General features: G+C 41.1%; 1 protein-coding gene across 2 annotated transcripts in view; it reads left to right on the top strand.

The window, feature by feature from the left end:
- The window catches only part of tenm2a (teneurin transmembrane protein 2a), a 206023-nt gene that overhangs the window by 41775 nt on the left and 148500 nt on the right, over window positions 1–15748 (top strand). For both annotated transcript variants that reach the window (XM_044040585.1, XM_044040584.1), the window contains exon 2: window positions 9584–9952. In XM_044040585.1, the coding sequence (XP_043896520.1) occupies window positions 9727–9952 (226 nt within the window). In that variant the 5' untranslated portion in view covers window positions 9584–9726. The remainder of the gene's footprint in view (window positions 1–9583; window positions 9953–15748) is intronic.

Genomic DNA, 15748 nt, shown 5'->3' with positions numbered 1-15748 from the left:
TTAATTGTGGGTAAAAAAAAAAACATTTTGGATCATGCAACACACAGATGCCTTTAGTCAGATGTGAAGCATGAGAAACGCTTATAAACTCTTTCTTACTTTGGCCACACATTTATTTAGTTTTTAGTCCAGCAGAGGGGGAAAATGGGCCCTGATGAGAAGAAATATTTGACAGTTTCTTCGGTCCAAATAAAATAATCGCTGATGTATCACTACTGAGCTGAAAGGGGTAGCTTTCTAGGATTTGATGTCTTGAACTGTTTGTTTTAAGTTTATACTAGGCCTTGGGTTAAAAGAGATATTGTGTTGGTAGAAAATGTGGCGTAGCGGAAGAAAATAGATGGAGAGGGAAAGTGATCCACGTATGGAACCTTGAAGAACACCACAAGAAAATAAAAGAACAGTTTAAGGTAAAGACACAATAAAAGACATGTCATCTGCGAATGAGACTAAAGTTGTTCACAGAGATGTAGATTAAATACTGTGAAGGGCTCTGAAATATAGGGATTAAAAAATGAAATGTTCAGCCAGATTGAACAGTCGCTGCTTTAAAGCCATACATTTGTAAGGATTTAGAGAGAAGGTTGAGCTTTGAGACGACTCAAGGATCTAAACTGTTTTTTAAGGAGCTGAACAACTGCAGTTTTGAAAAGTCGGAGAAACATGGCTGCCTTCCAAAGACCGTATGGTTGACTGAAAGAATTTTTTGGGGGTAGCGATGCTAATGACTTTTTTGAAAGGTGTAGCTGGAGAAATGTCAAGAGAACAGGTGGAGGAAATAATATGATGCGTTCAGGGAGAGTAGGGAATTTAGTACTGCAGTGTGAATGAGATGGATAAAGTAGTAACAGGTGGCATAATAGCGGGTCTGCAGCTGAGTTCTTTATCTCTAAAGAAATGAAATAAAAAAATAAAAAACTCACTTTTGAAGGCAGGAGCTTCTAAGTGTGAGGTGGAAGTGGAGGAGGTGACAGAGTTTAACACACTAAAAAGTGCCCTGGGATTTTGACAGCTTTTGTCACTAAGTTCAGAGTCGTACCGTGTCCTGGCATATTTGACACCGAACTGCAATGTACCCAAGAAATCCTTCGTAATTTGAAATGAAACCTGCAAATTCTCCAGCTTCCACCTCTGCTCCACCTTTTAACATGCTGTCCTTATTTCTATAATATTATTGTTGATGATCAAACAGTTGTAGAAGCAGTGGCAGTGAAACCAGCTTAAGAGTTATACTAACGTGCACAAGAGAGAGAGGTACATTCCTGCTCGAGGAATGTATTAACCTGCCTCTTAGAGTGTCTGGACTCTAGGCATTGTTCATTTGCCACACTGAGGGAAAGTGGGATGGAGGTATCTGTGCCTGTCACATATGGCATCTGTCTCGAATGGTCCCAGGTTTGGTGGAGAGACAAATATTGATTTGTTGGTGTTTTATTTTCTGTGTACTGTAACAAGCCTGCAGCCCCCAAAGTGGACTCTTGGCATCTGCTGCTAGTGTGTAAAAATTCTACTCCTCTGTTGTCTCTGCAACAGTGCGAGTCCATAATATAAGCCAGGTTTGTTTAGTGATTCTGCTTATATCTTCCCCACTGTCGCTATGTCTCATTCCCACAGCTCATTCTCATCTTGTCCATCATTTCTCCCTTGAGTTTTTGAGCTATGTGTAATTACCCAGTTTGTTTGCACCTTGGCTCTAACTGCCTGTATTGTCACAGCCAGCTTGTGTTCACAGGAAGCATGTGTGTGTTTGTGTGCGTGAGGGTTTGCATGCGGCAATCAGTCTTTAGCAAATATGGGTGTGACAGGCGGGAGCCATGCAACTGTGCTAGTGTGTTTCTCCACACATGTGCATCACACCGAGCCCACTCTGGCAGACTCGGAGAGACAGAGAGAAGGACCTTGTCGTCTCTAATCCCTTTGTTTCGAGTCAGATTAGAGCTCTGTGAGGCGTTTGCGAGGCCTGCAGAATGTGGATTTAAGGATTAGTCTAATAAACAGCGGCTCTGTGGCACTCTGCAGCCCACTGTGGTAGTTACATAGGCACTGAGAATGAGGAATGGAGCAGGGAGGACTGCACACCCCTCTTCTTTTCTACCCAGTCAAATGAGAGGATGAGAGGAGAAAATGGGAGGTAGATGAGGTGGTGTCACAGTTTTTGATCAGTGTGGCTACTTCCATCCTCATCCCCTGCAGGGACCACAAGTATGAGTCATATATGAAGACCTTTCAATCCCCACTCATGTATGAACTCAACGGTGTTTCATTATTACTTCATTCAGGCTGGCTGATCACAGGCAGATGTCCCCTATTTTTAATGTGATGCTCAGCAACTATTTTACAGAATGTGAACTCGATATTATCTCAGAAGCCTCAACTTAAAAACAACTATTAGTCCACTAGACATTATATTTAATCAATGTTTTCCTATGTTTCAGGGATTCAGTGATTTTTTTTCTAGATCAGTGCAGCCTGAGAGTCTGTGTCTAACTAACTACATGTAACTGGCAGAACTATGAAAGCTGGGATACAAGTGAGTTCACTCAGAGGGAATATATCTTGTATTATTACCGTTAGTGACCTTATTGTTGCGTGGCAGTGCAGATGAAAGACGGCCTCATTTGTGAAATCTACCTCTGTTCCGCTGCTAATGAGCGGCTCCAACGTCTGATGCATGAGACTGTGTGCTGCACATGCGACAAGAAGACACAACAATCAAACAGTGACCTTGTGAATATGATCATGTAAATGTGATAGCTTTGTGAATTTCAGCAATATAACATTTGTACCCTTGCTGCAACGTGCTAATACCACATGGAAGCAAAGAAAAACATGACCTTAGTGCATTAATATCACATGACAATGACAATACTGCAAATACCAGCAAATGAGCAAGTGATTTTTTCCTATTTGGCTCAAAGAGGTGTTGGAGGTAATGGGGCGAGGTGTGTGGGAGAGAGAGTGATGAAATGTGTCTTGTCCTGCATGCCCCTCAGCTGTTGGCTCACAGATCGTCTTGGATTCAAAATGGACCACAGTTTCCAGTTGAATTGGAGCCATGCAAGCAGCTCCAGTCCCATGTGTAGACCTATATGTGCTTGAGGATGGGCTGTGTACATGTGTGTGTGTGTGTGCGTTCTCCTGTACACTGTCAGTGCCCCTGAAGATCGAAGACATGATTAATGACTCTTCATGGTGAGGGTCCTCTCAATCAGAGCCTATACTAGGCTTGTGTGTGTGTGTGTGTGTACATAAATAAAACTTAGCATGCACGGTAATCAGGGTGGCCCACCCTCACAGCGGAGCTTCCACTTTCTCCCTCTTCTACACACACACACAGAAAATAAACCACAACAAACATACAGCTTAATCCATTATATTTTTAATGGACATAATGACACATTAAATGCTATACTATACCAGCTGTATACATTTGATCCATTGCTTCTTTAGAAAAGTCCAGCAAAAGATCAAATGAAACACTAGGATTTAAGGTATGATGTCAAATATGAGCTGCTCTTAAAGGGAATCTAAATATGTAAATTGATGCTTTCACAAACTGCATGTGTAATATGATCATCATAGGACTTTCACTGGGATGCTCTTCCTGAAAGCAAATGCAAATGTAGCGATGTGTAATTGAGTACAAGTCTCATAAGGATTTTATTTCACATCAACTCTCTATACCCCTCTCTCCACACCATGCACTCCTCTGTTTCCTTGTGTCTTCATCCGTTTCTCTTTGTGAACAAACTGTGGAAACAACTTCATGTGAAAAGAAACACAATAACAAAAAAAAAACTGAAGTCAAATGTTTTATAGCCCCTTTTTTTTGCTCCACAATTCCATGTTTTGCTATTTAACTTATTTTTAAATTAAGTGAGAGGGAGCACATTAACAACTTCATCTGTTGTTGACAAAGATAATTGTTTGAGTGGATGATTTTCTAAAGAAAAGTCTCCATGCTGTGTTTTGTCAGGCTGTAGCTGCCAGTCTTGTTGGCTGATTGTTGGTTTTGGTTTGTTACAATTGAATTAAATGAGCCAGGTAATGGCTGCTTTAGGACTTGCTCTAATCCAAGGATGAGATAAGCAAACGGAGTGCATGCAAAACAGTTGCCAGAGTAGCATTAGTAGAAAAAAAAAAAAAGTAATGTTATTTGCTTGAAATAATTTTTTTTTTTAAGACAAAATGTATCATCAAAACCAACCAAACCCAAAATATAATGTTTCTAATCTTGTATGATTGATATAAATGAACATTGAATGAGAGTTGAGAGGATGCCACCCCTGAGAGTAGAATGGCATGATCCACCAGAATGATGACTCACTATATTGAATTTGATGGAACAAAAGAAACACTCAGTTGACTCATATATCTACACTGTCGTTACAGAATGGGGAATCTTCCCTCACACACCATCTTTGAGAAGTACTGACAGCGGTGTGCAGAGGGCAAACGCACTGACAACAGCCAAGTTTAATTTCAGTCTGTCATCAAGTTCCTGACAAAATTAACATTAATTAGTGGCAGCTGATGTGATGTACTGCCGCGACATTTGTCATTTTAACTGGCAAAGGCGACACTTAGCACCCTCTAAAAACAAGAAGCTGCTAGCCGAATGATTATTAGTGTTGGACCTAAGAGTCCAACCTCAGTGTTTAAATTCACTGTCCTTTACTGCTGCGCTCAAATAATGTGTCGTGTTCATACACACTCATTTCCACCAGCTTATGCAGTGGGAGGCTGCAGTGTGAGGCCGGGCTGTCTTAATTTGTAGACGAGGTGCAGCACTAACAAGCTGAGGCGGACAAAACACAACGGAGAACAGCAGTGAAATGATCCGCTTTGTTTTAGCCAATACCAGTGCATTGAAATATGCCCACATCAGCCAGATACAATCGATGTATACAGTAGAAAGTAAAAAAATTGACCTGATGCCCAATTAAATGGTGAACTATCAGAAAAAAAAAATCATTTTGATAATTGATTTTTCTTTTTCTTTGTCTGTTTTTGCACAAATATTCCAGTTTATTAGCTCCATGTAGCTCTAAAAACGCTCTGATGTTGCCGTCTTGGCCAAGTCTTATATAAAAAGATTGAAGTTGAAAATGTCAGGATAGTTGGTACCTCATGTAGAGAGGGAACACACCCTGCTTCAGCCTCCTCCAGTTGGCTGGAGTACGAGTCATCTGGACAGGAAGTCTCCCACAGTGTGATGGCACCAAACAGCAGCTATACTCTCCCTCACCCACTGCCTCCATGCTTATTTGTGTGATAAATGAGAGCAGTGGCTGGATGGAGACTTTGCAGCTAATTATTTTCTGAATATCTGCCCAATGTACATGGTAACCATTGCAAATGCAGAGAAATTATACGCAGAGCTGAGCTTGGTTGATTCTGATCAACACAGTCCCAAAGCTGCTTGTCCCTGCGGCATTTTATCTTCAGGCAGATTTGAAGCATGATGCAACAAAACACAAATGACCTGAGGCAGATTGAAACCGTAAATGTGCTAATCCACTTGTTAAAACACTGCTGTTCTAAAAATAAAAAATAAAAAATAAAGTGGCTCGTTGGTTTGACTACATTGATTTTTACTTGTTTTACATATTTGTTTCAATTGAGGAGAGACTAAGTGAGCTATTTTAGTATGAATTCAACAAGCAGTCAAACGAGACAAAGAAGGCATGTTTACTATTTTATTATTATTATTATTGTGACAATGTGTCATATATACAGTATTTTGAATGTGACACAGTAAGATACTTACTTTCTTATGTTTTCATATCCGAGAAAGTACTTCAGAAGCTTGTGATTCGTGATAAGCTTTAGATCCGTCTGCCCTCTTCTCTTTAAGCGTCTTTCTTCAGAGCTTGACCAGACTGAATTGGGAAATAATTTTGTTTGATGCTTGCTAATCCACTGATGTCATTAACTTCATATTAACTGGGTGTGACTTACCAGAGGATTTACATCGTGTTATTCTCGTTTCTTTTTCTTTCTCCTAAGTGCTTATTTGCAGTGAAAAGGCCTTTATCTTTACCAAACTTCACCTCTGTAATTTCAAAAATGAATTCCCCGCCCTCCCTGTCGTCTTCCAATTATGTTTCTCATTCTGGACGGATTTCATGGTCACCTCACGGTCACACACACGTCTCTTTTCTCCTTCATCTAACCAGCCTTCGGTGCCTGTCAAGAACCACTGTTCTCATGCTTGTCTTTGCTCAGTTCTGCATGTTGGTCGGTTGCATGCCTTGAAAGTTGGGTGTGTACCCAGTCAGATTGACAACAAGTCATTATATGTCTGATAAATGAGATCATCTGTTTTAGTGAAATGATCGGTGGGAGGTGGAGCTGCTATCATCGGAGTAATTAACAAGAAAATGTTTAGCATTTGTGTGTGCGCGCAGGGGTTGTGTGACCTTGAGAAAGAAATGCCTGTGTGGGAGGAGTGTGATTGATATGCTTTCTTAAATCTCGTGATTGACCCCCTTGGCTTTCTTCACTTTATCCATCTATCTCTCACTCTCTGTCCTTTCTCCGACAAGACTGACATCACACCTGCTGACTGCTCCTGTCGATCTACCGCGACTGCTGCAGTCACCTGCAGAAATTAACTCCTATTCATCTCTGTAACTGCAGCCCTATCTGTAGACGTGCATATATGTGACACCAGTATTCAGGGAATAGTTCGACCTTTCAGGAAATGTACCTTTTTTTTTGTCTGAGAAGCAGTTAGCTGAGCACTGCATATATACTGCACACAGTTATAGGTTGTGCTAAAAATATCTCTCATTCAACATTTCTTTCATGCGACTACCAATAGGGAGTAAAAATAATTACATCTGTGTCCTTAAAATGAGCCTTGTTTAGATTAAAACGAGAAATATTTTAACATCCAATTTACAAGCACAACATCTCATCTGATGTCTTTAATTTACCTATGGGAAGAGCAGTTTTACTAAAAACACAGAATAAGCAGCTTGTCTACATTAGACATCCTCATAGCGAGACATATGGTGGCACCCACACAGCATATTGTTTCGTTAAAACATGGCTAACATGGGTCTTTGTCGTGGAAGACAGTCAAACGGGTCACAGGGAAAAGCACAGGTGTAAGTGATTGAATTTTTAATGGCTGAGTTCCATTTAGCTGCCTCAGTTTCAGGGAGCCTTCCGACTCACAGTCGTACTCTTCCAACTTACTCAAATTGAACAGTGCCGTCATTTAATTTGTCTGTAACACCTGTGCTTTTGTTTTTCCTGCTGAAACAAGTCAAAATGACTGCTGTTCAAAACTCCCACAGTTCTAGAGCTGTTAAGGGTCTATAGTTTCACATCTAGGTATTGTGACTTCCTGGATCACCTGTTGTTGTATAGGTGTCAGACAGCAACACTATGGGTGCAGATGTTGTGTGACAGGGCAAATGATGTGTTATTTGTAGAGCTGCAAATGACATTGTGATATTTTGTCTTTGTGGAAGAGATACGTTCGCTCCTCTCCTTCACTCCTTTTCTATCAGAGAGTTTGTGTGTCACAGCAACAAAGACGTGTAACAAAGAAGGAACCATGGATTTATGAACTTAAGAACTCAAGACTTAGCAGATGGAGTTATTGTGTAGATTAGCAACTGCATGACTTTTGTTTGAATTAATTTATATGCAAGACACACGTGTTTGAGCTGAATTTGTTTAACTTTGCATGTCTCTAGGATGTGATGATAGAAGTGGTGAAGTTTTAACAATAGACCTAAATTATACATCCCGAGTTGTTCGGCTTGAAAAAGGTGACACTTTCTCGAAAAACTACACTTTTTTTTATGCATGCTTGTAAAGGAATAAACAACTAATGTATGTATATTAATTTGTAGAATGTATAGTTGCTGGTATCTATCTAACTCTAAAGAAAACAAAAAAGTAATTGTTCCCAAGTTTTGATCATAACGTGATCATGACAATAACCATTAGCTCTATCATTCAGACATGCAGAGCCCATGCTCCACACACTCACAAAGCCCAGTTTTCCCATTGTTTGCACAATGCCAGTCAGAATGTCTCCACATTTCTCCAGCCAGTATCCCTCTCTATCTCCTCGCGCTCCACTCAAGGTACAAACACATTAAGGTTCAACTCCTAATAGCTCATGTGATGGATGCTGGGGCATAATGAGCTCTTTATGAGACTTAATACCTACTGTTAATCAATGGACATTGCAGGGCACTTTTCAATACTACTTTCTAAGCATTTTAAAATGAGCTCTCATTGAATAGATTGACTCACATTCTATATCCTTCTCTGTCTTTTTCTCCCTCCTCATTCTTCCTCCATCCCAGCATGCAATTAGTTACATCACACACTCTGAATCAAACGATGAATGTTCTTTATAAATCCCCCAGCCCGTTCTGATATCAATAAATGCTGTCCAGACAGGAACATATTTTGATGAAAATGCAATGCTACGCTGTAATGCAATGGGTGGACCAGACTTCCCTCAGCCTCAAGCAACAGGAACATGGATGACCCATTTATTACCATAAATACCGCATACACGCAGCTGCTGGAAGCATTACTGTCAATTACCGCTGGTTGTTGTATTGTTGTACTTTGATCTTTAGCTGCTAATGTAATGCATTGCCCCAGGCCATCATACTAGTATCGTGCTATATTAGCATCATAATCGTGTATAATCTGCTTTCGCAAGTATACAATTTGAATAGATTAAAAGCCGACTGGTGGTGATGCGACAGAGGTGGACAGATCAGACGTGAGCTCAAGAGGACAAGATGTGTTGATGTGCATGTGTAGTTCTGTTAGAAGCTGCGTCACGTTCGCTTAACACTGTTATCTCAGCACAGGTGCCTCCATACTGTATATCTGTGCGAGTGTGTGTGTGCGTGCGTGTGCGTCTGGGTGTGTTTGATTATCCCTTACAGCCTCTAAGGGAGCGGGATTCATTCTCACTCTGATAATGAGGGAGAGACTAGCAATGCCCTCAAGTCATTTCTCCTTTTCTTCTATCCTTCCTGTTGCATCCGGGTGTTTTTCTTTCTTTCTCATCCTTTACTTTTTTCTAATCTACATATTCCATATCCTTTCTCCCATCATACTGTTTGTCTTTTCACTCAGGTTTCCACCCACTCATTTTTAGGTTTTTTTGTTTTTTTTCCCTGCCCCCTCTTGTCATCATTGTTTTCCTTTCGAGTCTCTGTATTCATGCACCGCTGACATCAATTTAGGATGACTGCACCATGTTTGAGGCACTCTCCGTTTTCATGTCATAGATTTAAATGCTGGCTGACCATTTTTCATCTGCTCAGTCAATGGTTGACTGTCTTTGTGGACCACAGCGCTGGCAGCTCTGTTTCTCCAAACAATAGCCTGACTTATCCCGCATCAATACTCTGGTTTGTTGCATATTCGCCTGCTCAAATGTCCATTTTCCTTGCTCATGCTTACCAAACTTTTCCCTTTACATTCTCTGGGGGGCAAAGCAAGAGTGAGTCACAGCGGTGCCTCTATTAAATTTATACCAACCTTTCACTGTCTTTTTCACTCTCTCCCTCCCTCTGTCTCTGGTTTCCAGGTGATTGAAGTGGAGATTGACAAATACGGAGCTAGGAGGCCCCTCCATCTCCCTCCAACACCACCACCGCCACCACCACCTCCTCCTCCGCCTTCTCCTTCACTTCCATCTCTCCTCTTCACAACCATAACCTCCCCACCACCATGGATCTGAAGGATCGCAGGCACCGCACCCTAACCAGCGGTCGCTGCTCCAAAGACTCCCAGTACAACACCTCCTCCCTGGACACCGATGAGCGCCGGGTGCCGACCCAAAAGTCGTACAGCTCCAGCGAGACACTGAAGGCCTTCGACCATGAAAAGAGGCTGCCCTATGGAGGCTGCGTGACTGACCTGGTTCACCACGAGGCAGACGAGTATTCCAGCCAAGGTGGGTTAGTGTAGATATTTTCAGACCAGACCTTTCAAAGTGTAAAACACAGTAACTCGGGGGACACTATGCTTCACTGAAGATTCTATAAAAATATACTTTTTAAGACCGCAAAAACTATAGTTTGAGAGACACATCATCTTCATGCATCTTGCAGGTGGCATGGTTCTGAAATAGGATTAAAATGATCTTTGATATTAACCGTACAGAGATTAGAGTGGCATAATGTTTTAGTAAATGCTCTCTGCACTTGTGAAGTAAATAAGCAAACTGTTGCACTATTATTTCATTTGCATAATACATTTGGGATATTAAAAATTAAAAGGATTAAAAGGAGTTTATGAGATGTTGTATGACCCTGTTATATCAAATACAGAAGGCTGCCTGTCGCAGCTAAAAACTCAAGAGTGTTTACTCGCAAAATTTGACTAATTATTTTAGTTTTCAGTGCCCAACACATATGGGTGTGCCATGCAGGCATTGCCAAATACTTTTAGAACCCCCTCTAGTCCTAACATCTGGTATCACACATTTAACAGTCACATTGTTGCACATGTAAAGGTTTTCCAGCTGTATGCTACTTTTAGCCACTGTGTGTTTCCTTGTGAGGCTTTCGTGGCAAGCTGTTAATGTAATCAGCTGGTGTAAATGCTGCACTTGCAGCACAGGACCAATACAGACCTTTAGCACAGCCAAGCCTGTCATAATGAACTTCTGTATCCCCCGGTGAGCAAGTCAGCCGATAGGCCGATAGGTCATCTCTAAAGGGGTGGACCTGTTCTCATAGGCATGTCTTTAAACTCTCTCTTTCTCTGTGTGTGTGTGTGTGTGTGTGTGTGTTGTGGAGGGACATGAAACAGTGAGTATTGATCCGGCTGGTGAAAGGAGTCAGACTCAATGGGATTGATCTGTGCTAAGCTCTGTTTTTTCTGCATGGACACAGGCAGGAGAAAACAGATCTCAGTGCAATACAACAGATGAAATGCAGATGTTTGACAGTCCTTGGATATATTTTCCAAAATGGAGCATCTTCTTTATAGTTTGTAAGATAGACCTACTCCCAAGGCTTAATGTCTGAGTGGTTTCAAGAACTAAAAGAAATAGATCAAGCTGACAGTAGCTTAAAGATAAATATAATGGAACTGGGAAATTATATTTTTTTAAGAATACATACAGAGAGCGTACTTTGTACCACAAAGGTAAGAATAGCAGATAGAGGAGTAGGGAGATGGATGAGAGCCTAGAAGTCATTGGTGTGTGCTTTTCGGACACACTCCACTGCTGCATTGGGCTGACCTCATACCAGGCGATAGCTGGTCGATACCACGGTCCTCTCATCCTATCAGCTCCCTGCGAATCTCAGATCCACAGATGCATCGTGGGAAGTGTGGCCACAGGAGACCAACAGTGTTGCAGCACCATATGGACTGTGACACGACGGGAGGAGGAGGAGTGCTAGGAGGGAAAAAGAAAACGAGTCAGAGTGAGAAAGACAGTGTGAGAGTTTTCATCCTCTTTGAAACAAATATTTTTATATCAAGTGCATGAAAATGATGGATGAAACAATGTTTTCCTTACTTTTAGTAGTTTGTAGTTTAGAGGCATAATGATACGAGTAGACACAAACGGATCCAGGATCCAGATAATGCTCTTGTTACTTTACTGAATATTCACCACTTTTTTGAGGGAGAGGTTTGATACTTGAAATGACTTGTGGTATGAGTAAATAATGCACCGATGGTGCCACACTAGAATATATGATTAAGTTTCATTAAATTCTAATGATGATGTTCTTTATCTGGCGCGCCATAATGGCATTTCTGTTTCTTGCTGAGAAGTTTTGAGGCCACTCAGCTATTTTCAGACTTTGTTTGAATAGTTTACTGTATCACAGACGGTTTATAGCTTTGTGGTGTGCTAATGCATATTGACTTTTCTTTATAACCGCCATCATGATCGAGACAAAAAGATGTGATTAATGAACAGGTGGGTCTGGGGCACCTACCATGCACATAAGAACATGCACATACAATTCAAAATGAGGCACATATACTTGTTTAGCATACTAACTCACTTCAAGTAGTCAGAGCAAAGTTTAAGGCTTTCTCACAGCTTTCACTGCTTACGGTGCATTTATTCAATACCTGCAGAGTGTACATTTCTGCAAGTCAATCATTTTGGTGATGTTTTTTTTTTTTAGAAACCATTTGCTCTGGTATTAGTGATTAATTATAAGGTGTAAAGCATGTGTCCCCAGGGTGTGGTCACTTTCTGCCATCAATCATGCTTTTAGACATTATAACCTGTTTATTAAATAGGTTATCTCAGTTCTTTCTAAACCTGCTTAAACGAAAACTGTCTTTCTCAAGCTGTGCTCGGGTTTAGGTTGCAGTCTTACACATATCAAATATCATCATTGCCCTCTAAAACCTCTTACTTAGTGGACATCATGATGCATAAAAAAGCATTAGTGGAATCTTAGTGTTTCCTGAAGCATGAATTCAACTTAAAAGCGGGCGTCATCTCCCCTCAGAGCCACATTTGGAGTATGTTTAGTGTGTGTTTGGAGTTCTTTTGGGGCACTGTGTATTTATGTTTGGCGTCTCTGTTCCTCCTGGGCAAGAAATATTTTTCCTTGGAGTAATCTCTGAGCCCATTAGGAAACAGTGTGTTATGTTAAGAAGACGTGAAACAAGCTGATGTTACTGATTGCATTTAGGTCTGCCTCACAGTTACATGCCAATAATATGTTTATTATACATTTTGTCCTGCTAATTATTCTATTCCTTTGCCCATATTTGTGCTTCTGAGTAGCATCTTTTTCTGCCTTCTTTGCTGTTCTTTCTAAATAAGTTATGATATAGAATTATGCTGAGTGAATATATGCATGAAACACTGACCACAGATATTGCACCACACATTTTTACCTCGCCCATACTTGCAGTTTGGGAAATGTCCGCCAGATGTCAAAAATCAGTAGTGTGTCCACCGACAGCTGTTTCTCTCAGTTAGAGCAGACTGATGATAGTTGGTGGATAGAAAAAAGAAAAAAAAATCATATGTTTCTGTTAAGCTGTCTGGTTATGTTCATATGTTCATAGATAAACAACGCTGCACCATTGAAAGAAAGAAAGAGAAAGGAAGAAAGATAAACTACCTGTTTGAAAGAATCTAACTAACTTGATACAGACTGAAGATGCTAACTACACTGAACATGTGTGAATTTGGAGTAAATCCTTTTTTAATTTGAGTTTTTAGTGTTTCAACATTAGCTATGCCAAATGGCTCCTTGCAGAATTTGACAAAGTGGTTTTTTTTTCGGACGTGTTTTCCAGCAGACCCCCTGCTTTCATTGGATCGCAACTCCACCGTTTCCCCATTACACACTTATTATCTAGTCAGCTTGGATAAGCACCACCAAATAACACTTTCTTTCCTCACCATAACATGCAACAGCCTGGAAAGCTCATTAGCTCATGTTCACCATTTAACACCACAAAGCAACATATTTGAAAGCATCAGTGATCGCAATCAGGTAGAAGCCTCATTGATGGACCAAAAAAGTATAATAGATATATTTGGAAGCTTTATGTTATTTTTGCCCACATGAAATTTGATGGTCTCACTTTTTCTTTGATATTGTCTTCAGGGGTTTAATCTGGTCTAAACTGTTAAACAGACAAAACCATTACAGCTATATTAAAGTGTAAACTCAATACACCACTCTGGGCAGTAAACAGAAGCACATTATCCTTTGCTCTTCTACTGCAGCATATCTTTCTTGGTCTGCTGTCTTTCATCCATCAGTCTAGCTGAGATTTCAACCTGTACTGGACATTTCCTGGTCTCCCTCCAAGTTCATCTCTGCAGCTCCTGTTCAGTACATCTTCAGGATGCGTCATCCCTGCACGCCTACCTCTAGTCATCACAGCTACTATGGTCTCTAGAGGTTTTGGCCTTTTCTTTTATTGGGATCTAAATGAGCCCTTCTACATTCTCCTCTGCTGCTTTGCCCCCAGGGCTGGAAACCAAACAGAGAATCCACCACCCACCTGCCTGCCTTACTGTCTCCAATATCCCAATCTCTTCAGTCAGTGCATCACCTTTTGATAGTCCATCGTTCCATCCCCTATACTTTTTTCTCTCTTTTATGTCCTCTTTTGGTCTTTTGTCACACCTTTCATGGCTGGTTTCTATTCCTCTTACATTTTTTTTCCACCTTTCAAGTCCTTGCTGTTCCTGTATTATTGCTTTAGTGGTCACATCACACATTTGTTATGCTCTCTCTGGCTTTAAGAAAAGGCATGCTTTGTGTCTGTGCTACATTTCACACAGGCTTTGCCTGTTGTCCCATTCCCTACATAGGTTTGACCTCACATTTCTGGGATGTACTGTATGTTTTCATATATGACCATTGAAGACATGCAATGAAATAAATGACCACAGTAGCCAAGGAATGCTTTGTCCAAAAACGTTGCCAATTAGATTCCTGGCATTCCCTCCACTGCCTGTATTTAAGACTGAATTGTAAGGAAAATGCACTGGGTGACGGGGAGGAGGCTTTAAGCTAGACACTGTATGTATCCTCTGCATTCTCTTGTATCTCCATTCTATGGGGAGAGAGGACGTACCTGTATCTGTGAGAACAACAGCAACATTAGACTCTCAAACTGTGCCCTCTTTGGCAAGATTCAGACACTTAAGGCTGATTCATATTGCACAGGATCGATGTTTAGAGCCTACACCATAGCCAGTGCAAGGAGTAGACTGATAAATCAAGCCTGTTTTTGCCATTTTCAAATAATCAGCATTGGACACTATGTTGGTCATTGGCTAGACTGGTTTCCCAAGATTGGTATCTGCGTTGGCCAAAAAACATTGATTAGATATTGATCACAAGTCTAAGTATCAAGGTCTGATCATATTACTGGAGAGAGAATATGGCATAGAGTAGACAGCTGCAACATACAGCACCGATTCAACACAGAAGTATAAAATGGACTTAACCCAGAGAGCAATCCCTTTGGGGGCAGTGATAAGATTGTCGCTAATGAAGGAGTGGAACCTCCATGGAGGATTCCTCCTTGACCATGTTAAATGATGTTATTTTTAAAGTATCATCAAAGTCACAGTAAGTAATCAGAGGAATTACCCTTCAAGACAAATGTGTTGGGTACAGAGATAAAGAAGCACCGTCTTACTCATCACTGCAGTGACCATGTCTCTGATCCCTGGTATTGGTGCTTCTGCCTCTGACAGCAAGAGCTGCAGCTGCTCTGCTCACTGGTGGGAAGCTGGTGAGGGTTCTTGTCCTTGTCACTTCAGTGGCTTGTTATTGGCCGATGCTCCAGCACAGTGGTGGGTCACATTAAGGGAAAAGTGCATGCTCACAGTTCCAGATATTACGCTGACTGCTAATTGCTTTCTACTTGCAGCAGTTGAGTATCATAGAAGCAGTCTGTTTGCAGCCCTCCATAGGGTAACAGTATGGTTGACAGTGGCAAGGACTGCAGTGTACAGGGAATTGCCCACTGAACACTGTGGGTAAACAAGTGCAAAACTAAAACTAAAAGAAAAACAGAGACTGTGTTGCTTCTTTCAGTGTACGTGTGTGTCCGTGCTCTCCACTGGGTTACAGTCAACTTGGGCTGCTGATGATCAAAAAGAGAACAAAGCAGCTGCATGCTATTAAAAATAAATGGCAGTGAGATTAAATACAATCCCTCTCCTCTTCCTCCGATCGCTCTTTATCTTTGTCTTCACTCTGGCATTCTGTGCCTCTGCCAGCTGCTGACA

This window comes from Solea senegalensis, linkage group LG12 (genome assembly GCF_019176455.1).
Source record: "Solea senegalensis isolate Sse05_10M linkage group LG12, IFAPA_SoseM_1, whole genome shotgun sequence".
In the NCBI taxonomy this organism is placed as follows: Eukaryota; Metazoa; Chordata; class Actinopteri; order Pleuronectiformes; family Soleidae; genus Solea; species Solea senegalensis.
Note: the sequence above shows the minus strand (reverse complement) of the source record. Positions and strands in the feature narration are given on the sequence as shown.